The sequence below is a fragment of the Heptranchias perlo genome, unplaced genomic scaffold (assembly GCF_035084215.1).
Source record: "Heptranchias perlo isolate sHepPer1 unplaced genomic scaffold, sHepPer1.hap1 HAP1_SCAFFOLD_47, whole genome shotgun sequence".
Taxonomy (NCBI): domain Eukaryota; kingdom Metazoa; phylum Chordata; class Chondrichthyes; order Hexanchiformes; family Hexanchidae; genus Heptranchias; species Heptranchias perlo.
This window is the reverse complement of record NW_027139484.1, coordinates 2736813-2762027: the sequence shown is the minus strand read 5'-3', so window position 1 is coordinate 2762027 and position 25215 is coordinate 2736813. Positions and strand designations below refer to the sequence as shown.

At 43.8% G+C, this 25215-nt stretch overlaps 1 protein-coding gene across 4 annotated transcripts in view; it reads left to right on the top strand.

Annotated features, from left to right (window-relative positions):
- Nucleotides 1-20966, top strand: part of LOC137313373 (NACHT, LRR and PYD domains-containing protein 12-like) — a 46965-nt gene extending 25999 nt beyond the window's left edge. For 2 of the 4 annotated variants that reach the window (XM_067979505.1, XM_067979504.1), the window contains 13 exons: nucleotides 1331-1497; nucleotides 3981-4076; nucleotides 9119-9285; nucleotides 9602-9773; nucleotides 9879-9944; nucleotides 14284-16021; nucleotides 17546-17632; nucleotides 17789-17959; nucleotides 18123-18293; nucleotides 18446-18616; nucleotides 18769-18939; nucleotides 19081-19248; nucleotides 19421-20966. In XM_067979505.1, coding sequence (XP_067835606.1) covers nucleotides 4061-4076; nucleotides 9119-9285; nucleotides 9602-9773; nucleotides 9879-9944; nucleotides 14284-16021; nucleotides 17546-17632; nucleotides 17789-17959; nucleotides 18123-18293; nucleotides 18446-18616; nucleotides 18769-18939; nucleotides 19081-19248; nucleotides 19421-19508 — 3186 coding nt within the window. In that variant the 5' untranslated portion in view covers nucleotides 1331-1497; nucleotides 3981-4060 and the 3' untranslated portion in view covers nucleotides 19509-20966. Of the gene's footprint in view, nucleotides 1-582; nucleotides 1498-1914; nucleotides 2050-3980; nucleotides 4077-9118; nucleotides 9286-9601; nucleotides 9774-9878; nucleotides 9945-14283; nucleotides 16022-17545; nucleotides 17633-17788; nucleotides 17960-18122; nucleotides 18294-18445; nucleotides 18617-18768; nucleotides 18940-19080; nucleotides 19249-19420 lie in introns of those variants that run through there. The other 2 variants (XM_067979506.1, XM_067979507.1) reach the window with 2 other exon arrangements.
- Nucleotides 20967-25215: the final 4249 nt, after the last annotated feature.

Genomic DNA, 25215 nt, shown 5'->3' with positions numbered 1-25215 from the left:
GAACGGTAAATTGCCATCCTGTGGTGACACGGTGCCCTCCCAGCTCCCTTGTGCCATATACGGTACACTGCCATCCTGTGGTGACAAAGTGCCCTCCCCACCCCGTTGCATCAGACACGGTACAATGTCATCGTTTGGTGACACCGTGCCCCCCCCCCCCCACGTAAAGTGTGAGTCCTTCGATCATATCCATTGTGATTGGACAGTGGCCCCGATAAATCTTTCAACACCAATTCCCCATTCAACTACTGATATTTTTGGGGATAGTGATTTGATTTATCCTAAAACCAAGAGTGGGCCATATTTGTTCACACATTCTACTTCAAATCATTCAGTTACTGATCCTGATTTTATCTAATCAGAGATATTTTATTACAGGCATGAGAATGAGTTATAATCTATCGTCCAGTTGTGTACATCAATGACTATTTATAGCAAAATAGAAACAAGTTAATTGCTGAGAGCTTCTATTTTCTCTTGTTCTCTTAAATATGGTCAAATTTCCCACCACATTCCCACACTGAGGTGTTGTTATTACAGTTAATATCTATTTGATGGTTAAATATTCTAATTAAAATGTCTCACTTGTAGTTACAAACGTTCCAATCCCCACATGCCAGAACTTTTGAATTTGCAGCTAACTGGAGACACATCCAGCCTCTGAGTCAGGAACTGTCAATTCAAGACGGTCAGAAACCCGGTCCACAGTTGTTAATAGGACTTATACTCATCGGAGTGTCCACACGAAACAGTAACACTCACAGCAAGGGAAATCTCTTCTTTTTGTGATAAATCAGTCCCATGTTATGTTGTGTTTTGTAAATATTCAGTGAAGTGAACTCACTACAATAGTCACACTTCCCAGTCACGGTGTTGTGGCAGTACAGATGCCTTCTGTGGGTAGAACCATATCCCTGAGGATATTGCCCCATCAACTCTCCCTGTTTGTCGATGATGCCACTAAAATACACTTGGAAACTGGGGGTCTCGCCCCTGGATGGAGTTCAGCCAGAAAATATAAAGGAATGGTCACTGATTCAAAAATACCAAACGTGATTCTAAAAACAGGGGCGGGGCGTGGAGAAGGAATTGTCTCTAACTGGGGCAGGAGAATGAAACGATCACATATTGGGGTCGGGGTGGTAAAGAGACATGGAATGTGAGAACAGAGTTAATCAAACATTGTGTTTATTCAATCAAATATTTGTAGTTTTTTAATTGTTTAAGTTTAAATTACTTTTGTTCCAATTAAACATTGGAGGAAAAATGTAGATTACATTCCAGTTCACATCGTCAATATTGGACTCATTTTCTGCCCTGTCATAATTAGATCGCCCGGTGAATGACGGAGTGATTGAGAAAAGTCCACAGCTGGAAGTAAACAGGGATTGTAGACTGAGGAACAAAAGCAGGTGAATCAGCACAGGATTGTGAGAGCAGCAACCAGAGAGAACACTTCCGATTCAAAGAGCTTCCATAGATCGACTGGGGAGAAAGGTAAGAGAAAGTCCCATTGACTCAGATAAACACTGCTCCTGTAAATATGAATTGGTGATAAAATGATGTTTAAATCTCATTTTTAAAATAAAGATTTGTAAAATTTCTTCCATTTGATTATTTTGTGGGTTGTGTCAGAATAAAGACCATCCTAAAACCCATTTCTTTTACCAGAATTTTGACCATTTTCTGTCTGATTCGGCTTCTGTGAAACGCCTTGGGATCTTTTTTTCAATGTTAAAGGCTCTGTGGCAATGCAAGTTGTTGCTGTTGTGTGTTTATTATATTAGTGTCATTGTGAGGGAAACAGCGGTAACTCAATTTTACAAAGTCCCAAACGTGGTTATAAATTAATGCCGGAGAATAACTTCAACTACAGTTTGGAGAAATTACTGATCCGTAACTTATTCACTTTTACATTTCCACAGTGGGGAAAGGAAAGGACACGAACTGATAGTTCGATTGGACGCACGTTCGTGAGACACACGCACCACAGCGAGACACACACGTGATTGGATAACAGCAGTCAAATCTACCACTTGAATATTTATGGTGTTTATTGAGATTGTAAATTCCCTGACGACATTCTGTAAATAAATACTGTGCAAAACCTGAATGTTTAAAGTTAGACATTCACAAGTTATACATTAGTGTTAATATTAGAATAGTGGGAAATCACCTCACCTCCGACAGTGCTCATTAGTGTTAATATTAGGATAGTGGTAAATCTCCTCACCATCTACAGGGCTCATTAGTTTTAATATTAGAACAGTGGTAAATCTCCTCACCTCCTACAGTGTTCATTACTGTTAATATTAGAACAGTGGTAAATCTCCTCACCTCATACAGGGCTCATTAGTGTTAATATTAGAACAGTGGTAAATCTCCTCACCTCCTACAGTGCTCATTAGTGTTAATATTCGAACAGTGGTAAATCTGCTCACCACCAACACTGCTCATTAGTTTTAATTTTGTGACAGTGGGAAATCTCCTCTCCTCCTACTGTGCTCATTAGCGTTAATATTGCAACAGTGGTAAATCTCCTCACATCCAAGAGTGTTCATCAGTGTTAATATTAGAACAGTGGTAAATCTCCTCACCTCCTACAGTTCTCATTAGTGTTAATATTAGAACAGTAGTAAATCTCCTCACCTCCTACAGTGCTCATTACTGTTAATAATAGAAAAGTAGTAAATCTCCTCACCTCCTACAGTGCTCATTACTGTTAATATTAGAACAGTGGTAAATCTCCTCACCTTCTACAGTGCTCATTAGTGATAATATTGGAACAGTGGTAAATCACCTTTCCTCCTACAGTACTCATTAGTGTTAATATTCGAACAGAGGTAAATCTCCTCACCTCCATCCGTGCTCATTAGTGTTAATTTTAGAACAGTGCTAAATCTCCTCACCTCCTGCAGTGCTCATTAGTGTTAATATTAGAACAGTGGTAAATCTCCTCACCTCCATCCGTGCTCATTAGTGTTAATATTAGAACAGTGCTAAATCTCCTCACCTCCTGCAGTGCTCATTAGTGTTAATATTAGAACAGTGGTAAATCTCCTCACCTCCTACAGTGCTCATTAGTGTTAATATTAGAACAGTGGTAAATCTCCTCACCTCCGACAGTGCTCATTAGTGTTAATATTAGAACAGTGGTAAATCTCCTCACCTCCTACAGTGCTCATTAGTGTTAATATTAGAACATTGGTAAATCTCCTCACCTCCTACAGTGCCCATTCATGTTAATATTAGAACAGTGGGAAATTCTCCTCACCTCCTACAGTTCTCATTAGTGTTAATAGTAGAACAGTGGTAAATCTCCTCACCTCCTTCAGTGCTCAGTAATAATTTTGCTGACACCGTGAGGAATGTGGTAATTACATTCTAATAGAGGCATCAACCAGGACACTTCTCCATGAACACACGGACACTGTCACTGCCGATAGAGACCAGACGAATCACACCCAGCTATATATTGTATATGTGCTTGGTATCATAAAGATACCTGAAATTAATATCAAAATTCAACAAATCCAAAATATTTCATGTAAATCTGTGAGTAAAAATAATCCAATTGCCCCAGACTGTCTAAAACCGAGTGAAGGGTCATTGAATTCATCAATTCATCCAGATTTCCTTCCAGAATATTCACTACCTCAGGAATAAAGTTATTGCTGGCATGTACTGTGAGTTAATCTCACCAATCGGCCCTCCCATTGCAGAATCTCTGCCGACAGGAGCCCGTCTGGAACTGGGTTGTGGAGATTAGTGGGACTCACTGGATTTCACTGGGCAGCTGTCTGTGTCACTTCTGATGTGGAGTGTTGATCATAACACTTGGCAAATGCTCGAGCCCAGAGCTAACAGCTGTTGTACTGATGGGGGAGGAAGGACTTGATATCATGTTTAACAAGGCAACGTTCTCCTGCAAATTTTAATATTTCTGTCTAACCCTCCTATTAATATTATATTTATTACAGAGCAACAGAATCTGGGAACGTCTGTCACCACAATTGCTGATGGTTCAAACAGGGGAGAAGATCCAACATCTTCAACAAGAATGAGAATGGAAACAGGTAGGTTCAGAAAATTCTTTGAAATATTATTTCTGTCCTGACAAAGTGTTCAGATTACGAGCAGGAATCTGCAGCTCACACAGGAAGAGGTAACAGCACAGACACGGAGTAGCTAGAGGGAAGTGAGTGACCATCTAGAAGGACATTGCAGGAACAGCTGGACGGATCTCCTGAGTACTGGAACTGTCCAATAGATACCTGGTGTTACATACGAACATGCGAACATATGAATTAAGAGCAGGAGAAGGCCATTCGGCCCATCGACACTGCTCTGCCATTTGATAAGATCATTGCTGATCTGATTGTGACCTCAAACCGACTTTCCCGTCTACCTGCTCTAAACTTTGACTCGCTTGTTAATCAGAAAACTGTCGAACTCAGCCTTAAAAATATTCGCCAACCCTGCCTCCACCGCTCTCTGGATAAAAATAATTTAATAGTACAAAGTCAGCATGGCTTTATGAAGGGGAAGTCATGTCTGACAAATTTGCTTGAGTTCTTTGAGGACATAACGTACAGGGTGGATAAAGGGCAACCAGTGGACGTAGTGTATTTAGACTTACAGAAGGCATTCGACAAGATGCCACATAAAAGATTATTGCTCAAGATAAAGAATCACTGGATTGGGGGTAATATTCTGGCATGGGTAGAGGATTGGTTATCTAACAGGAAGCAGAGAGTTGGGATAAATGGTTCATTCTCGGACTGGCAACCAGTAGCCAGTAGTGTTCCACAGGGGTTGGTGCTGGGTCCCCAACTCTTTACAATCTATATTAATGATTTGGCGGAGGGGACCGAGTGTAACATATCAAAGTTTGCAGATGATACAAAGATGGGAGGGAAAGTAGAGAGTGAGGAGGACATAAAAACCTACAAGGGGATATCGACAGGCTGGGTGAGTGGGCGGAGATTTGGCAGATGCAATACAATATTGGAAAATGTGAGATTATGCACTTTGGCAGTAAAAATCAGAGAGCAAGTTATTATCTTAATGGCGAGAAACTGGAAAGTACTGCAGTGCAAAGGGATCTGGGGGTCCTAGTGCAAGAAAATCAAAAAGTTAGTATGCAGGTGCAGCAGGTGATCAAGAAGGCCAACGGAATGTTGACTTTTATTGCTAGGGGGATAGAATATAAAAACAGGGAGGTATTGCTGCAGTGAAATAAGGTATTGGTGAGACTGCACCTGGAATACTGCATATAGTTTTACTGTCCATACTTAAGGAAAGACATAGTTGCTCTCGAGGCAGTACATAGAAGGTTCACTAGGTTAATCCCGGGGATGAGTAGGTGGACATATGAGGAGAGGTTGAGTAGATTGGGCCTCTGCTCATTGGAGTTCAGAAGAATGAGAGGCGATCTTATTGAAACATGTAAGATTGTGAAGGGGCTTGATCGGGTGGATGGGGTAAGGATGTTCCCAAGGATCGGTGAAACTAGAACTAGGGGGCATAACCTTAGAATAAGGGGCTGCTCTTTCAAAACTGAGATGAGGGGAAACTTCTTCACTCAGAGGGTGGTAGGTCTGTGGAATTTGCTGCCCAAGGAAGCTGTGGAAGCTACATCATTAAATAAATTTAAAACAGAAATAGACAGTTTCCTAGAAGTAAAGGGAATTTGGGGTTACAGGGAGCGGGCAGGAAATTGGACATGAATTTAAATTTGAGATTAGGATCAGATCAGCCATGATCTTATTGAATGGCGGAGGAGGCTCGAGGGGCCGATTGGCCTACTCCTGCTCCTATTTCTTATGTTCTTATGTTCTTATGAAGCGAGTTCCACGGACTCACGACCCTCTGAGAGAAAAAAAATTGTCATCATCTCCGTATTAAATGGGCGATTCCTTATTTTAAACTGTGGTCCCTAGTTCTCGTCTCTCCCACAAGGTCAAACATCCCCTCAACTTCTCCCCCTTCTGGTCCCCTCAGGATCCGCTATGTTTCAAAAAGATCACCTCTCATTCTTCTAAACTCCACTGTATACAGGCCCAACTTGTCCAACTTTTACTCACAACATAATACCCTCATCCCAGGAATCAGTTGAGTGAACCTTCTCTGAACCGCCTCCAAAGCAATTATGTCCTTTCTTCAATAAGGCGACCAAAACTGCACACAGTACTCCAGTTGTGGTCTCATCAATGCCCTGTACAACTGGAGCAAAACATCCCTACTTTTATATCCCATTCCCCTTGCAATAAATGACGATATTCCATTTGCCTTCCTAACCAATTGCTGTACCTGCCTACTAACTTTTTGTGATTCATGTACTGGAACATCCAGATCCCTCTGTACCTCAGACTTCTGCAATCTCTCTCCATGTACATAACATACTGCTTTTCTATTCCTCTTGCCAAAGTGGACAAGTTCACATTTTCCCACATTATACTCCATCTGCCAAATTTTTGCCCACTCACTTAACCTATCTGTATCCCTTTGCAGACTCCTTATGTCCTCTTCACAACTTACTTTCCTACCTATTGTTTGTGACATCAACAAATTTAGCAACCATACATTCGGTCGCTTCATCCAAGTCATTGATATAGATTTTAAATAGTTAAGGCCCATGCACTGATCCCTGTGGCACTCCACTCGTTGCATCTCGCCAACCTGAAAATGACCCATTTATGCCTCCTCTCTGTTTCCTTTTAGCTGACCAATGCTTTATCCATGCTAATATGTTACCCCCCACACCATGAGCTCTTATTTTGTGTTGCAGCATTTAATGTGGCACCTTGTCAAAAGCCATCTGGAAATCCAAGTACACCACGTCCACAGGATCCCCGTCATCTATGTTGCTTGTTACTTCCTCAAAGAACTCTAATAAATTCGTCAAACTCGATTTCCCTTTCACAAAACCGTGTTAACGTTGCCTGATTGCATTGAAATTTTCTACGTGCCCTGCTTGAACCTCCTTAATAATAGGGGTTAGCGACTATAAGGTGGATAGAGACAGTGACTCAGAGGATGGTCTTCATGAGTAACAATGTGAGACTAGGGAGCAGGGGGACACCCGGAGAGGGGCGGCGGTGAGAGGCAGGTGGGACACAGGAATAGGAGAGCGATAGTGGTGGGAGACTCTATAGTCAGGGGAATGGAGAGACTCTTCTGCAGTCCTGAGCAGGTCCCGAATGGTAAGTTACCTTCCTGGTGTCAAAGTGAAGAACAACCTCGAACGTATGGGGCCATCTCTGGGAACGAAAGGAGAGCAGTGAGTAGTCGTGGTCGGGACCAATAAAACTGATAGATACACATTTATAGAGGGAATATTAAGGCAGTAGATTAAAAAAACAACGCCTCCAGGTGGTGATCTCCGGATAGTTTTGCACTGGGCCGCTGATTGAGTGAAATATGAGGCAGGTCAATTTGTGACTGCAGGGCTGGAGCAGGATGGAAGGGTTCATGGTCTCGGGGAGTAGAGTGAGTTCAGGGAGAAGGGAAGGAACGGTGACGGTCTGAACCGACCAACAATGGTTTTACAGACTGGGTGAATGGAGCAGGAGGGAAGGGTTCACGGTCTTGGGGACTAGAGTGAGTTCAGGGAGAAGGGAAGTGACGGTCACGGTCTGAACCGAGGAACAATGGTTTTACAGACTGGGTGAATGGTGCATTGGGAGGGTTTCAGCTGATATGACTAGAGGGTGGGAAATATCCGGTTCTGAGACAAGAGAGTGGAATTAATAGAACTGTTGTAACAGAACAGAAGATTTATGAAATAGTGAAAAGTTATTAGTAGTTAAAAAGGAAGGAGATTTTGAAATATTGAGAGAGAAAGTCACTTGGTATTTAAAAAAACAAGAAACGAGAATGGGTCAATATTTCAAAATTCGGAGTTTGGATTGTTTATTATGTCTGTGAAACGAAAAATCATTCCAAACACATTCGGAAAATCAGAAACATGACAGATGTGATCTGGTATCTGTAAGACAGGGCCTAAGTTTACACAGGGCTCAGAGCGAAATGCTCCTGGTTATAACATTTTGTCGGGAGAGAAAAATACCTCTGGTCGCCAGTATTAATAAAGGTTCAATGACAGAGCTGGAACAATAACAAATTGCATTTATGTCGCAAATTCAATGTGGTAAAACGACGCAGTGTGTGTAACAGGAGCGATTATCAAACAAAATTTGTCACTGAGTCAAATAAGGAGATATGAGGACGGGAGACCAAAAGCTTGGTCAAAGAGGTAGGTTTTAAGGAGAGTCTTAAAGGAGAACAGAGGGATGGAGAGGAGGAGAGGTGTAGAAAATAAGGCTGTTCCAGGGAGCTGTGATAAGATCGAATCCATATGTACACAGTTAAGTAATAGGAAGGGAAATAGCACAATTCTCGGTGGGTTTTGCAGGCCAGCAATCAGTGGAGGTTAGATAGAGGGGGAAGTGGGGGAAACTAGTTGAGGATGAAGGTTTGGGGAGATAAAAATTATTTCCTTCAATTTCTAAAAATGATGGAGGCAGTGAAAATGTTGGTGCACTGGAGGAGGATGTGGGACCATAGTTAGAGAAGGATTTGGATCTGAGAAACATCGCCGAGGTGACTAAATCACTGGGCCCAGAGATAACACACCCGAGGCTGTTAAAGGAAGTTAGAGAGGAGAGAGGAGGGACTCTGACCATAATTTCTCAATCCTCGTTTGTTATTAAAAATATCCAAGTGGACTGAAGGAGCCCAAGTAATGTCTCTGTTAAAATAGGGAGAGAGGGTCAACGGGTAAGTGGAGACCAATTAGTCTCCGTCAGTAGTGGGCAAACTCCTCGAATCTGTAATTCTTGGTCGAATTAGTGAATATTTAGAGATACAGGGGATGATGAGGGGAGGATGGAACGTATTCGCTGCAGACAAGCCGTATTTGACAAATTTAATACAGCTTTGTTGAGAGGTGACCATACAGGTCGATGGGATGTAGCACAGTTGGTGTATATGGGTTTTCAGAAGGTATTCCATAATGTGACTCACAGGAGGCTTCATCCGTTTGGTGTAAGAGGAAATGTAGCCGCCCGGATAGAAAGTCGATAATGTGTTTAGTTTTCTCCATTTTTGTTCACAGATCCGAACACTGCAATCACTGAGTTCCTGACAAAGTGCGACCATTACCAACTGTTCCAGTTGACGAAATTCTACCGGGACAGACTAGAACAGGCGATTGAAGAAGGGGTGGACGGAGTCAGCTCGTTGTTAACGTACGAGAGGCATTTCAGTGGACAGGAACATCGGGTAAGTGGGAGGGACACAGAATAAGTTTGGATTATTTAAATATCACAGAACTAAAATGATATCAGATCTTTGAATTATAGAATGTGAGTGAACAGAAACAGGGCAAATAGGAAAGAAATGGATCAAACTGAAAATACAGTGAATCTGAAACAATGATAGGAAAAGGTGAAAATACCCAGCGGATCGATCAGTATCTGTATAAAGGGCAGGGGAACGGTTCGGGAATAACTCTTCTGTTGTCTGAAAACAAAATGGAAACAGTTTTTGTGGGACTGGGAAAAGGAGGGACCAATATATTAATTATTATTCTTTACAGAAAGTCGTTGATCTTGTGGAGAAGGGAAACAGGGCGGACAGTTCCAAACTTCTCCTAAATCTGGTGATGGAGAAAGGCTCTCGGGCCCGAAGGGTGATGTGGGAATCCTTTGTGAAAATGCACCATGCGGTACCAAAGTTGGACAAAATACTTAAAGAGATGCAGGAAATTGGTACGGTAAAATCACACACTGAATTCAATTTCAGATTGAAACACTACAGAATTTACTATAATATTACACAGATCAGATTTCATGAAAGCTCATTGATTTAAACAGGTCCTGATCCATTTGATTATATGAACATCGGACGAGGTTTATATGAAATACCCAATCACCTGAAAGGTAAGTGGTGAAATAGGGATTTCAAACTGTTTATTTCACTTCTGAGAATAAGAATGTTTGACTGTTGTCATTTATTAGAGATTGTCACAATCTGGGAATCAGAAATTCAAGGGCTGGGAAACAGAAATTAAGCTCGTTCAGATTTGTCATTAATACTCAACTATTCTGAATAGATTCAAATTACAGATCATAAGATTTCTGAATTATCCATAAATATGTGGAGGTTGCATTATTTCACTTTATCCAGCTGCTGATCGTTGTCACTTTTGAAATCCCCATACACACCTGGCAGGATCCTGATACACTGTGAATCCCCATGCACACCTGGCAGGATCCTGATACACTGTGAATCCCCATACACACCTGGGAGGATCCTGATACACTGTGAATCCCCATACACACCTGGCAGGATACTGATACACTGTGAATCCCCATACACACCTGGCAGGATCCTGATACATTGTGAATCCCCATACACACCTGGCAGGATACTGATACACTGTGAATCCCCATACACATCTGGCAGGATCCTGAGACACAGTGAATCCCCATGCACACCTGGCAGGATCCTGATACACTGTGAATCCCCACACACACCTGGCAGGATACTGATACATTGTGAATCCCCATACACATCTGGCAGGATCCTGAGACACTGTGAATCCCCATACACACCTGGCCCGATCCTGAGACACTATGAATCTCCATACACACCTGGCAGTTCCTGATACACTGTGAAATCCGCATACACACCTGGCAGGATACCTAAATGCCGCCATGACTTTCTGGACTCACAAGTAAAGAGCAGTGCCTTGAGACGGATGCTGTGGGTCACCTGCTCCCCGAGATATCTGAACCACCATCAACTGTCGGGAAATTGGTGGAGAAATGCAAAACATTAAAAATGATTTCATTTCACAGCACAGAATGAGACATCAAAGTGTTCGGTCTGATCTGAGAAGATGCGCAGATGTTCACACAATAGATCATTAATCCGTGGAGAAATGTGAGGGAAAGACAATGTTCAGGGTAATTAGGAAGTTTTGAGCTGGCTTCCTAATGGCAGTGAAAGAGAGAACATATTCTACTCAAGGAATAGTCCTTTGACTCAGGGTCTTTTTTGAACCCAATGGAATGACTGATTACAGTGAAAAAGAGAACTTATTCTACTCAAGGAATAGTCCTTTAACTCAGGGGTCTTTTTTGAACCCAATGGAATGACTGATTACAGTGAAAGTGAGAACTTATTCTACTCAAGGAATAGTCCTTTGACTCAGGGTCTTTTTTGAACCCAATGGAATGACTGATGGCAGTGCAAGATAGAACTTATTCTACTCACAGAATGGTCCTTTATCTCAGGGTCTTTTTAGACCTAATGGAATGACTAATGGAAACAGATTTGTAATTTCCCAAACCTGCATTGTTGGAAATTCAGACGAAAATGAAACAACGGAGTTTAATTATTGTGAGAACAGTTGAAATGAACTGTGAATGATCACTACTCTAACATTACACGGAGTGATGTGGGCAGTAGTCCTAATTCTAATTCTAATCGGTGATATGACAGGACTATTCTAAAAACACATTCAATGTAGGTGCAAAACTGCTGCAAAATTATTCGCAATTTCCGAGACAAAATAAAACAGGAGAATGATGAGGGACAGGAAAAGGTCATTTGGCGCAAATAAGACTGTCCCTGTTAGAGAGATGACTCAAACTACCGCTCCTCTCAGTGTATTCACAGAAACACGTTCAATTATCTCGTCACCCCACTTACACTGACCCTTTAGTGTCCTTCGTTGGTAATAGGTCACTACCCTCTTACCCTTTGGGTGAGAAAATTACCCTGACTTCCCTTCTCCGATATTCATTATTTTGTTGATTGAGCCTGTTTCCTGTTTCCGATGTGTATATTCAAGAATCAGATCGACATATTTTTTGGACACCAAGGGAATCAATGGATATGTGATACGGCGGGAAAGTGGATTTGAGGTAGATCAGCCATGATCTAAATGAATGGCGCAGCAGGCTCGAGGGTCCGTATGTTCTACTCCTGCTCCTGTTTCTTATGTTCTTGTATCCTTACTAATATTGCAACATTGAAACATTTCAATACCGAAGTCTCTTGCACAAACAAAACACATGATACCCTCTCACCATTTTCTAGATCTAAATTCCTAATACCTTACATCATCTTTCTGATTCCCCTCTGTACCTTCAGAATGGCAGTGACCTTTATCTGTCAACAGGTGACTATAGAAGTGCAGGTAATACTTCAGATAACATACCCGAGTCCTGAAACAATAAGAATTTAACTACTCAGTCTGTACCTCTCCCAGTGCAAACAACACCCCAGATAAACTGCCCGAGGTCTGATACAATTACAGTGGAACTCCTGTCCATTCAGAATCTGTCCCTCTCCCAATGCCCACAATATCCCAGATAACCTGCCCCAGGTCTGATACAATAACAGTGGAACTTCGGTCCATTCACAGTCTGTCCCTCTCACAGTGCCCACAATATCCCAGATAACCTTCCCGAGGTCTGATACAATAATATTGGGACTTCTGTCCATTCACATTCTGTCCCTATCCCAAAACCGTATTTCCCACTTCCACAAAAGGTCAGCAACACTGAGAGTTTCATAGATTGATACATTACAGAATCATAGAATCACAGAAGTTACAACATGGAAACAGGCCCTTCGGCCCAACATGTCCATGTCGCCCAGTTTATACCACTAAGCTAGTCCCAATTGCCTGCACTTGGCCCATATCCCTCTATACCCATCTTACCCATGTAACTGTCCAAATGCTTTTTAAAAGACAAAATTGTACCCGCCTCTACTACTGCCTCTGGCAGCTCGTTCCAGACACTCACCACCCTTTGAGTGAAAAAATTGCCCCTCTGGATCCTTTTGTATCTCTCCCCTCTCACCTTAAATCTATGCCCCCTCGTTATAGACTCCCCTACCTTTGGGAAAAGATTTTGACTATCGACCTTATCGATGCCCCTCATTATTTTATAGACTTCAATAAGATCACCCCTTAACCTCCTTATCTCCAGGGAAAAAAGTCCCAGTCTATCTAATCTCTCCCTATAAGTCAAACCATCAAGTCCCGGTAGCATCCTAGTAAATCTGATCTGCACTCTTTCTAGTTTAATAATATCCTTTCTATAATAGGGTGACCAGAACTGTACACAACTTTCCAAGTGTGGCCTTACTAATGTCTTGTACAACTTCAACAAGACATCCCAACTCCTGTATTCAATGTTCTGACCAACGAAACCAAGCATGCCGAATGCCTTCTTCACCATCCTATACACCTGTGACTCCACTTTCAAGGAGCTATGAACCTGTACTCCTAGATCTCTTTGTTCTATAACTCTCCCCAACGCTCTACCATTAACGGAGTAGGTCCTGGCCCGATTCGATCTACCAAAATGCATCACCTCACATTTATCTAAATTAAACTCCATCTGCCAATCATCGGTCCACTGGCCCAATTTATCAAGATCCCGTTGCAATCCTAGATAACCTTCTTCACTGTCCACAATGCCACCAATCTTGGTGTCATCTGCAAACTTACTAACCATGCCTCCTAAATTCTCATCTAAATCATTAATATAAATAACAAATATAAGCGGACCCAGCACCGATCCCTGAGGCACACCGCTGGTCACAGGCCTCCAGTTTGATAACAACCCTCTACACCCACCCTCTGTCTTCTGTCTTCAAGCCAATCTTGTATCCAATTGGCTACCTCACCTTGGATCCCGTGAGATTTAAACTTATGTAACAACCTACCATGGGGTACCTTGTCAAAGGCTTTGCTGAAGTCCATGTAGACCACGTCTACTGCACAGCCCTCATCTATCTTCTTAGTTACCCCTTCAAAAAACTCAATCAAATTCGTGAGACATGATTTTCCTCTCACAAAACCATGCTGACTGTTCCTAATCATTCCCTGCCTCTCCAAATGAAAATTAGAACCTCCATTTTCGTATAACCAGGACGATGTGATGATTTGCAATGAGATTTCTGTAGTACAGGGCAGGGCTGACAGTATTAACCATTGGACGGAAAATATCACCTTCATAGAAATCTCCATGTTCAATAAATATTACAATCAAGTGAGGATTTGAAACTTGTCTCTGCCGTTGTTCAATTTCAAGCGAGATTTTCAGTAACTGAGATTAATTTCCTGCTCGCACCTCTATTGAAGCTGTGAATTAACTCTCGGAACATTTTACTGAATAGTAAAGTGATATTGAGAACGTTTTTTTTATGTCAATACAACTAACATTAAGAACCACTTTCTGTCTGTTCTAATTGAAGATGTTCAACAGAAACACAAGGAAACACTCCGGGTCCAAACTGAAACACTGAGAGTGAACACGATCCTAATAAAGGAGAAGGTTAAGATTTTCCAGCTGGTCACTCTATACACTGAGCTAACGGTCATTTCTACTGTTCGAGATCGGACACTTGTAGAACATGAACTGCTGGCAAGAGGCCGAGACCACGAAGAGTGGAGAGAGAAACATCTCCGGAGAGAACTGGAAAAAATCCGAACTGATCAATTGTTCCAGAGCAGTTTTTCCAGGAGAAAATCCAAATCAGGGAGTTCAGCAGCAGTGAGCGGAGTCGCGGGGATTGGAAAAACAACAATGGTACAAAAGATTGTTTATGACTGGGCCACTGGGAAAATATACCCACACTTTCAATTTCTGTTCAGTTTTAAATTCCGGGATTTGAACGCTATTAACTGTAGAATAAACCTGAGAAATCTGATCCTGGATCTGTATCCTTACTTTGTGAATATTCTGGGAGAGCTCTGGAAGAACCCAGAGAGATTACTGTTTATATTCGATGGTTTAGATGAATTCAAGGACAGCATCGATTTTGCTGACAAACGGAGAAATACAGAAAGTCAGTACATGTGCACAGATCCTGAAGACCAGTGTGAAGTGTCTGACATTGTGTACAGTTTAATACAGCACAGGCTGCTCCCAGGATGTTCAGTGCTCGTGACCAGCCGCCCCACTGCATTACATTTATTGGAAAAGGCTGAGATCAGTGTCTGGGCTGAAATCCTGGGATTTGTTGGTGAAGAACGGAAGGAATATTTCAACAAGTATTTTGAAGATCAGGTGGTGGCAGCAGCTGTTTTCAAACATGTGGAGGAGAACGAGCTCCTGTACACCATGTGTTACAACCCTTCCTACTGCTGGATCCTCGGTCTGTCACTGGGTCCCTTCTTCACACAAAGAGACAGGAAACAGCAGCGAGTTCCCAAGACCATCACCCAACTATATTCCTACTATATTTACAACATTCTGAAAAACCATGGCCGAGAGATTGAATCCCCCCGTGATGTGTTACTGAAGATCGGTGAAATGGCCTTCACAGGAGTCTCCGAGAAGAAGATTGTGTTTAGAAATGGAGATTTGATCAAGTACAATCTGCAACCTTCCCAGTTCCTGTCTGGGTTCATGATGGAACTTTTGGAGAGAGATGATTCTGCCCAGAGTGTGGTTTACACATTCCCGCACCTCACAATCCAAGAGTTTGTAGCCGCACTCGCACAATTCCTGACTCCAGATCCAGGGGACATCCGGAAACTCCTCACTGAAGCCCACAGCAAGGAAGATGGGCGATTTGAGATATTTCTCCGTTTTGTTGTTGGTCTCTCCTCCTCACAGTCAGCTCGGCCCCTGGAGGAGTTTCTCGGTCCATTTCTTCATCAAACAATCTGCGGAGTGATTGACTGGGTGAAGGAGAAGGTTGAAGTCCAGATTGGAAACATAGCGAGTGAAACTGGTAAAAGGGACCTCCTGAACACATTCCACTACCTGTTTGAGTCTCAGAATCAAACACTGGCTCGGGTAACAGTGGGATCTGTGGAAACACTTACATTTAAGGAATTGGGACTGACTCCGATTGACTGTGCGGTGCTGTCTCATGTCATTGGACTCTGTGACACAATAAAAGTCCTCGATCTGGAGAACTGCTTCATTCTGTGTGAAGGACTCCAGCGGCTGAGATCCGTACTGCACAAATGTCAGGTGTTGAGGTAACTGTTTATTTGTCTCTTACTGTTCGGCCAATTGTAGAACAGTCACGGATTGTATTGTTGCTCCGTAATGAAGGGAAACAAACAGTTCAGTTAAACCAGAGAGAAGCAGATTCAACACAAATATGACAAATGATAAGAGGATCGGTTAGTAATTCCCTGAGGACTGGAGAATCTAAAATGGATCCTTGTGATCAAGTCGGGATTTTACAGTCTTTATCGGATCAGTAAATACAGGTCACTGAAAGAGTCTGATAATTTAATTGTAATAAATGATATTTATTGCTGTTTTTCTCACTGCCTGAGATACGTCCATTGAAGAGGCTCCTTCTCACTGTTACTTACACGTAGTCTGTGTGTCTGGGCATCCCACCCTCTTACCGAGGTGTGTGGACAAGTAACAGTCACCGGACTGTGATCGTGTGTGGGAGAGGGAAGCAGAAACACCAAACATTTAGTAACAAAGAGCAAAACACAGCTTTCGGGCAGTCAACCGCCAGTGGGTGGGCTGAGCTATCCCCGCAGGACGTCGGTCCGTTATCTTAACTCATCAATGACACAGCCCTTCACACTCTCCAATACATCCATCATCTCTTCACCCAGCTGGCAGCACTCGTGCCTCTGAGTCAGAATGTCGTGGATTCAGGCCCCTCGCTCATTAATCCAGGCCGACACTTCAGTGGGATTTGGGAACTAAAATCTGCCGGTAAAAAGCTTCCAATCTAACAGGTTTTGAAAGTCCATGAGTACAGACACACACCGGTCAGCGGTGGGGCCTCACACACAGTGGGAGGCTCCTGGGTTAACCAGGAGCAGTGAACCCGGGAATTACTCGTAATCTGTTACGTGTGTGAGGCCCCGCTCGAGGAGGGAACTTCAGAAAATTCCCCAAAAACTGTCGGGCCCGTTACACCTGAAATAAATGTAGAGACAGTTTAATGGGAATAAAGTGAGAGACTCCCCTCCCCGATAAACTAGGAGTACAGGGACATTTAAAACTTGTAACAGGACAGAATAAACTTTCCTTGTTACATAAAATCCTGGGGGACGGATTTTGCACCAGCAGTTCACGCCGTTTCACAATATATCCCTAACCCCGAGATATTATATAGATTAATATAATACTACATAAAGTACAGGTAATCACCGCTTTATCATTTAATTAAGTGAAAATCGCCCCATTCCCATAAAATCTCGGATTTGAGAAACAGCAGAAAGTTTCCCCAAACATGACGGGACCGGTCACTGACCTCCAGGAGGGTGATTCTGATCATCAGGGAATGAGACCGAACTGAGGGACATTTAAAGGTTTCACACAGTCAGCACTTTATTTAGTAAATACATTTACTGAGAATGGCTGAATACATGGATCGTTGGACAGAATGAGATTCATTGTCAGTGACAGGGAAATCTGGTTATTAATTTCCTGAAGATTTTTCAGTGTTTCCTGTAATATCAGAGAGAAATTGTGAGATTGGGGATTGGATTCAGTTTGTTTCTCACTCTCTGTCTGTTTGTGTTTAGACTGGGGAGAAATGAACTGGGAGATTCAGGAATGAAACTACTGTCTGCGGCTCTGAGGAACCCGGACTGTGAAATACAGAAACTGGAGTAAGTATCAGACTGTGTGAGATTGTGTTTATAATAACTGGATGTCTAACACGGTACATTAATGTCAGTATAAGTAATAATAATACATATAAATACTGGAAATTTACTCTGATTTCTATTATCTCTGCTCGTCTCTCTCCTCTCTCTGATCTCCAGGTTATGTGATAATGATCTCACAGCTTCTTGTACCGAGGATCTCTCCTCCGCTCTCAGTACAAACCGGTCACTGACGGTTCTGGACCTGGGTTATAATAAACTGGGAGATTCAGGAGTGAAACTACTGTCTGCGGCTCTGAGGAACCCGGACTGTAAAATACAGGAACTGGAGTAAGTATCAGATTGTGTGAGATTGTATTTATAATAACTGGATGTCTAACACTGTACATTAATGTCAGTATAAGTAATAATAATACAAATAAATACTTGGGATTTACTCTGATTTCTATTATCTCTGCTCGTCTCTCTCTTTTTCTCTCTCGCTGATCTCCAGGTTACGCGCTAACGATCTCACAATTTCTTGTACCGAGGATCTCGTCTCCGCTCTCAGTACAAACCGGTCACTGACGGTTCTGGACCTGAGTAATAATAAACTGGGAGATTCAGGAGTGAAACTGCTGTCTGTGGCTCTGAGGAACCCGGACTGGAAAATACAGGAACTGGGGTAAGTATCAGACTGTGTGAGATTGTGTTCATAATAACTGGATGTCGAACACGGTACATTAATATCAGTATAAGATATAATACTACAAAAAACACTGGGAATTGACTCTGATTCCTCCATTTCTCTCTCTCTCCTCTCTTTGTGATCACCAGGTTATGTGATAACGATCTCACAGTTTCTTGTACCGACGTTCTCTCCTCCGCTCTCAGTACAAACCGGTCACTGACGGGTCTGGACCTGAGTGATAATAAACTGGGAGATTCAGGAGTGAAACTATTGTCTGCGGCTCTGAGGAACCCGGACTGTAAAATACAGGAACTGCGGTAAGTATCAGACTGTGTGAGATTGTGTTTATAATAACTGGATGTCTAACACTGTACATTAATGTCAGTGCAAGTAATAATAATTCAATAAACACTGGGAATTTACTCTGATTCCTCTGTCTCCCCCTCTCTCCTCTCTCTCTGATCTCCAGGTTATGTGATAACGATCTTACAGATTCTTGTACCGAGGATTTCGTCTCCGCTCTCATTACAAACCGGTCACTGATGGTTCTGGACCTGGGTAATAATAAACTGGGAGATTCAGGAGTGAAACTACTGTCTGCGGCTCTGAGGAACCCGGACTGTAAAATACAGACACTCGGGTAAGTATCAGACTGTGAGATTGTGTTTATAATAACTGAATGTCTAACACTGTATATTAATATCAGTATCAGCAATAATAATACAAATAAATACTGGGAATTCACCCTGATTCCTGTTATTTCTCTCTCTCTGATCCCCAGTCTGTACAATGTCGGTCTCTCAGATTCTTGTACCGAGGATCTCGGCTCCGCTCTCAGTACAAACCGGTCATTGACGGGTCTGAACCTGGGATTAAACTCCTTCACAGACCGATCTATCCCCACTCTCCGCTCCCTTATACTGACCTGCAGGAGTCTGGAGCGGATCTGGTGAGTGTTTGTGTGAATGTTTAATGCAATAAATAAAATATCACTGGGATTCAGTCCCTTTTATGGGTAATATTTGTCTGTAATTATTATTGAAATATTAACCCCAGTCTCCCTGTTATTTACACTGTTGTTCAATCTGTTTATTTCCTGTTAAATCTTTAATCTGTTTCAGGCTGGGGGGGAATCAGTTCGGTTCAAACGGAAAGAATCAGCTGAAGTCACTGCGGGAATCCAGACCCGGACTGAAAGTGGGAGTGTGAACATTTCAATTTATAACCATTCCTGGTCTCATTCTATGAACATTTCAATTTATAACCATTACTGGTCTCATTATATGAACATTTCAATTTATAACCAGTCCTGGTCTCATTAACTGGACATTTCGGCCGATTCTCTGTCCCTCCCCTTTAACGGGCCGTGCTCCAGGTTGAAATCCGAACGGCCCTTGAACGGTTTCCAGCTCGAGCTGAGCGAGCGTCGTCTCCCATTGTGACGTCAGAGGCCCAGCGACAGGGTCACGAGACTCAGTCACCCGGTCCCCCAGCGCTGATTCTGCAGGATATCCGGGGATTGATGGTCCCCAATGGGACACTGGGTCAATGGACAGACAGGAAGGGCCCAGGGTGGGGCTCAGTCTGGGCTGCAGTGGGACACTGGGTCAATGTACAGACAGGAAGGGCCCAGGGTGGGGCTCAGTCTAGGCTGCAGTGGGAAACTGGGTCAATGTACAGACAGGAAGTGCCCAGAGTGGGGCACAGTCTGGGCTGCAGTGGGACACTGGGTCAATGTACAGACAGGAAGGTCCCAGGGTGGGGCTCAGTCTGGGCTGAAGTGGGACACTGGGTCAATGTACAGACAGGAAGGGCCCAGGGTGGGGCTCAGTCTGGGCTGCAGTGGGGCACTGTGTCAATGTACTGACAGGAAGGGCCCAGGGTGGGGCTCAGTCTGGGCTGTAGTGGGACACTGGATAAATGTACAGACAGGAAGGGCCCAGGGTGGGGCTCAGTCTGGGGTGCAGTGGGACACTGGGTCAATATACAGACAGGAAGGGCCTAGGGTGGGGCTCAGTCTGGGCTGCAGTGAGACACGGGGTCAAGGTACAGACAGGAAGAGACCAGGGTGGGGCTTAGTCTGGACTGCAGTGAGACACTGGGTCAATGTACAGACAGGAAGGGCCCAGGTTGGGGCTCAGTCTGGGCTTCAGTGGGACACTGGATCAATGTACAGACAGGAAGGGCCCAGGGTGGGGCTCAGTCTGGGCTGCAGTGGGACACTGGGTGAATGATCAAACGAGAAGTTTCCAGTGCAACAAGTGTCCCTCTGTACAGTGTAAGTCCCCCCCAGTGAGGAGTCGGACTCAGTAACAAGTATCCCTGCAACCCTCCAAAACCTCTGTGATCCTCCAATTTTGGCCTCTTGTACATCCCACACTCCCTTTGCTCCACCATTGGCGGTCGTACCTTTAGCCGTCTCGGCCCTAATCTCTGGAATTCCCTCCCTAAACCTCTCCGCCTCTCTCTCCTCCTTTAAAAGCCTTCTTAAAACCTACCTCTTTGCCCAAGCTTTTGGTCATCTGTCCGAATACCTCCTTGTGTGGCTCGGTGTCACAGGATTCGCTCCTGTGATGCGCCCTGTGACGTTTTACTACTATAAAGGTGCAATATAAATGTAAGTTGTTGTTTGTGTGCTGTTTTAATAAAACTCCACCGCTTACTTCAGCTCAGGCCTGACCGCGTTATTTTTCTTAATGGTGTTCGTGTTTTAAAATATTGACTAAGGGATCCTTGAAATTACATTCCTCCTCCTCCAAGAGGCATCGCAGACGTGACTGTTTGGTCGAGTGAAACGTGTGTGTGTGAGCGGGGCGGACGGCGGGGGAGTCTTATTCGGGAGGCTGGATGTGCTGTTTACACAAAATGATGAGATGGACTGTGAGCCAAAGAACTCAGCAGGGACCCCACAAAATGGCCTGCCGACATGCAACGCAAAATGGCCGCCAGACACCTGCCCCAAAATGGCCGACGTGGACCCGCTGCAAAATCACAGAATGATCGATCACAAAAGGAAGACATTCGGCCCATCGTGCCGGTGTCGGCTCTTTTAAAAAGCCATCCAGATAGTCCCATTACCCTGATATTTCCTCGTGGCCAACACACTTTTCCTTTTCCAGTAATTATCTAATTCCCTTTTGAAAGTTACTATTGAATCTGCTTCCACCTCCCTTTCAGGCAGTGAATTGCAGATCATTACAACTCGCTGCATAAAAAATAATCCTTCCTCATCTCACCTCTGGCTCTTCTGATAATTATTTTGAATCTGTGTCCTCTGGTTACCGACCCTCTGCCACTGGAAACAGTTTCTCCTCATTTACTCCATCAAAACACCTCAAATGGCCGCTCTGTCCCCTCAAAGTTGTTCCATCTCCCCGAAACACAAGCATCATTTTGAAATTATAACAAACCCTCGAAGCCCGTACAGGAGTTCATTTTCCGATGTTATTCTCCTCTCGGCCCCTGTTTGTCTCACACTGGATTAACGTGTTTGTATAACATTGCAGGCCGGGCTACTTTAACCTGATTAATTCACAACGGTCACAATCGAACAGGAACATGTTAAACCGAGGCCCCAAAACCAGGGCCCAGAGAGGAAATTAAACCCCAGGGCAATAAACAGATTGAACTCACTTGGGCCCTACTTGGATGCAGCCTTTGGAGGAGGTCTCGGCCGTTCCCCTGTCAGGGAGGCAATGGGCACCCCAGTGTGATCAAAGAGTGGCAGCCTTTAGATTTGGAACACGACCAGAACAACAACTACAGACGGCCAGCAAGGCGACATCTTGGACAAATGGCGGAAATTTCGGCGGCCATATTGGATAAAAACAGTGGCAAGTACGGCGGCCATCTGGGACAAATGTCACGAGTATGGCAGCCATCTTGGACGAAATGGCGGGAAAGTACCGCACAGCGTATCCCCAGTGATACAACAGTGACCCCAGAGTGCAGCAGGGATCCCATATTGCACGCAGTTACCTCAGAGTGATCGCAGATTGGCAATCTTTATATTTAGATCACCACCACAACAATTACTACTACTACAACGACAACTCGTATTTATAATATATATATACATATATATACTGTATATGTCTATTTGCAAACGGCCAGCATGTCGGCATTTTGGACAAAATGGCGACAAGTACGGTGGCCATCTTGTACAAAACGGAGGCAAGTACTGCGCACAGATTGCTCAGTGATCACACAGTGACCCCAGAGTGCACCCAGGAAGACCAGAGTGATTCCTGAGTGAAACGAGTGAAACCAGGGTGCACCAAGTCAACAAAGATTAATCCCAGAGTGCATCCAGTGATCTCGGAGTGCACCCAGTCACCCCAGAGTGATCCCTGAATGCACCCAGCGATCCCAGAGTGGCAGTCTTTATATTTAGCCCAACACCACTACTACTACTGCAACAACAACAATTTGTATTTATAATACATATATATTCCATGTACATATATATTTACACACGGCCAGCATGGCGGCATCTTGGACAAAATGGCGGCCATCTTGGACCAAATGCCGGCAAGTACCGTGCAAAGTTTCCCCAGTGATCCCACAGTGACCCCGAATGCACCAGTGACCCCAAATTGACCCCGGAGTGCATCCTCTCACCCCAGAGAGATCCCAAGTGGCTGTCTTTGTATTTCAAACATCACAACAACTACTATTACAACAAAAACAACTTGTATTTATAATATATATTATATATGAGATGTATATGTGTATTTACACGAGGGCCAGCAAGTACGGTGAACATCTTGGACAAGATGGCGGCAAGTAGTTAGAGTCATAGAGTCATACAGCACGGATAGAGGCCCTTCGGCCCATCGTGTCCGCGCCGGCCATCAGCCCTGTCTACTCTAATCCCATATTCCAGCATTTGGTCCGTAGCCTTGTATGCTATGGCATTTCAAGTGCTCATCCAAATGCTTCTTGAATGTTGTGAGGGTTTCTGCCTCCACAACCCTTTCAGGCAGTGAGTTCCAGACTCCAACCACCCTCTGGGTGAAAAAGTTCTTTCTCAAATCCCCTCTAAACCTCCCGCCTTTTACCTTGAATCTATGTCCCCTTGTTATAGAACCCTCAACGAAGGGAAAAAGCTCCTTAGTATCCATCTTATCTGTGCCCCTCATAATTTTGTACACCTCAATCATGTCCCCCCTCAGCCTCCTCTGCTCCAAGGAAAACAAACCCAATCTTCCCAGTCTCTCTTCATAGCTGAAGCGCTCCAGCCCTGGTAACATCCTGGTGAATCTCCAAAGCGATCACATCCTTCCTGTAGTGTGGCGACCAGAACTGCACACAGTACTACAGCTGTGGCCTAACCAGTGTTTTATACAGCTCCATCATAACCTCCTTGCTCTTATATTCTATGCCTCGGCTAATAAAGGCAAGTATCCCATATGCCTTCTTTACCACCTTATCTACCTGTTCCGCCGCCTTCAGGGATCTGTGAACTTGCACACCAAGATCCCTCTGACCCTCTGTCTTGCCTAGGGTCCTCCCATTCATTGTGTATTCCCTTGCCTTGTTAGTCCCTCCAAAGTGCATCACCTCGCACTTTTCCGGGTTAAATTCCATTTGCCACTGTTCCGCCCATCTGACCAACCCATCTATATCGTCCTGCAGACTGAGGCTATCCTCCTCACTATTTACCACCCTACCAATCTTTGTATCATCAGCGAACTTACTGATCATACCTTTTACATTCATATCCAAGTCATTAATGTAGACCACAAACAGCAAGGGACCCAGCACCGATCCCTGTGGTACCCCACTGGCCACAGGCTTCCAGTCACAAAAACAACCTTCGACCATCACCCTCTGCCTTCTGCCACTAAGCCAGTTTTGTATCCAAAGTGCCAAGGCACCCTGGATTCCATGGGCTCGTACCTTCTTGACCAGTCTCCTGTGGGGGACTTTATCGAAGGCCTTACTGAAATCCATGTATACCACATCCACTGCGTTACCCTCATCCACACGCCTAGTCACCCCCTCAAAAAATTCAATCAAATTAGTCAGACATGATCTTCCCTTGACAAAGCCATGTTGACTATCCCTGATTAATCCTTGCTTCTCCAAGTGGAGACTAATATTGTCCTTCAGAATTTTTTCCAATAATTTTCCTACCACTGATGTTAGGCTCACTGGCCTGTAGTTCCCCGGTTTTTCCCTACTCCCCTTCTTGAACAATGGTATTACATTAGCAGTTCTCCAGTCCTCTGGCACATCCCCTGTGGCCAGAGAGGTTCTGAATATATGTGTCAGAGCCCCCGCAATCTCCTCCTTTGCCTCACACAGTAGCCTGGGATACATTTCGTCCGGGCCTGGGGATTTATCCATTTTTAGGCCTGTTAAAACCGCCAATACCACCTCCCGCTCGATGTTAATATGTTCGAGTATATCACAGTCCCCCTGCCGTATTTCTATGTCTACATCGTCCTTCTCCATAGTGAAAACAGATGCAAAAAATTCATTTAGAACCCCTCCTACATCTGCCGGCTCCACACACAGATTGCCATTTTTGTCCCTAATGGGCCCTATTTTTTCCCTAGTCATCCTCTTACCCTTAATATACTTATAAAACATCTTAGGATTTTCCTTTATTTTGCTCGCCAGTGTTATTTCATGGCCCCTCCTTGATCTCCTAATTTCTTTTTTATGTATCCCCCTGCACTTTTTGTACTCCTCTCGGGCTTCCTCCGTCTTTAGCCTTTTGTATTTGCCAAAAGCCCTCATTTTTTTCCTAATCCATTCTCGTATATCCCCTGACATCCAAGTTTCCCTGGAGTTCTTGGAACCACCCTTGACCTTTACGGGAACATGTTGCCATTGTATGGTCTCAATCTCCCTTCTGAAAGACTCCCATTGCTCCGATGCGGATTTTCCGACAAGCAGCTGATCCCAG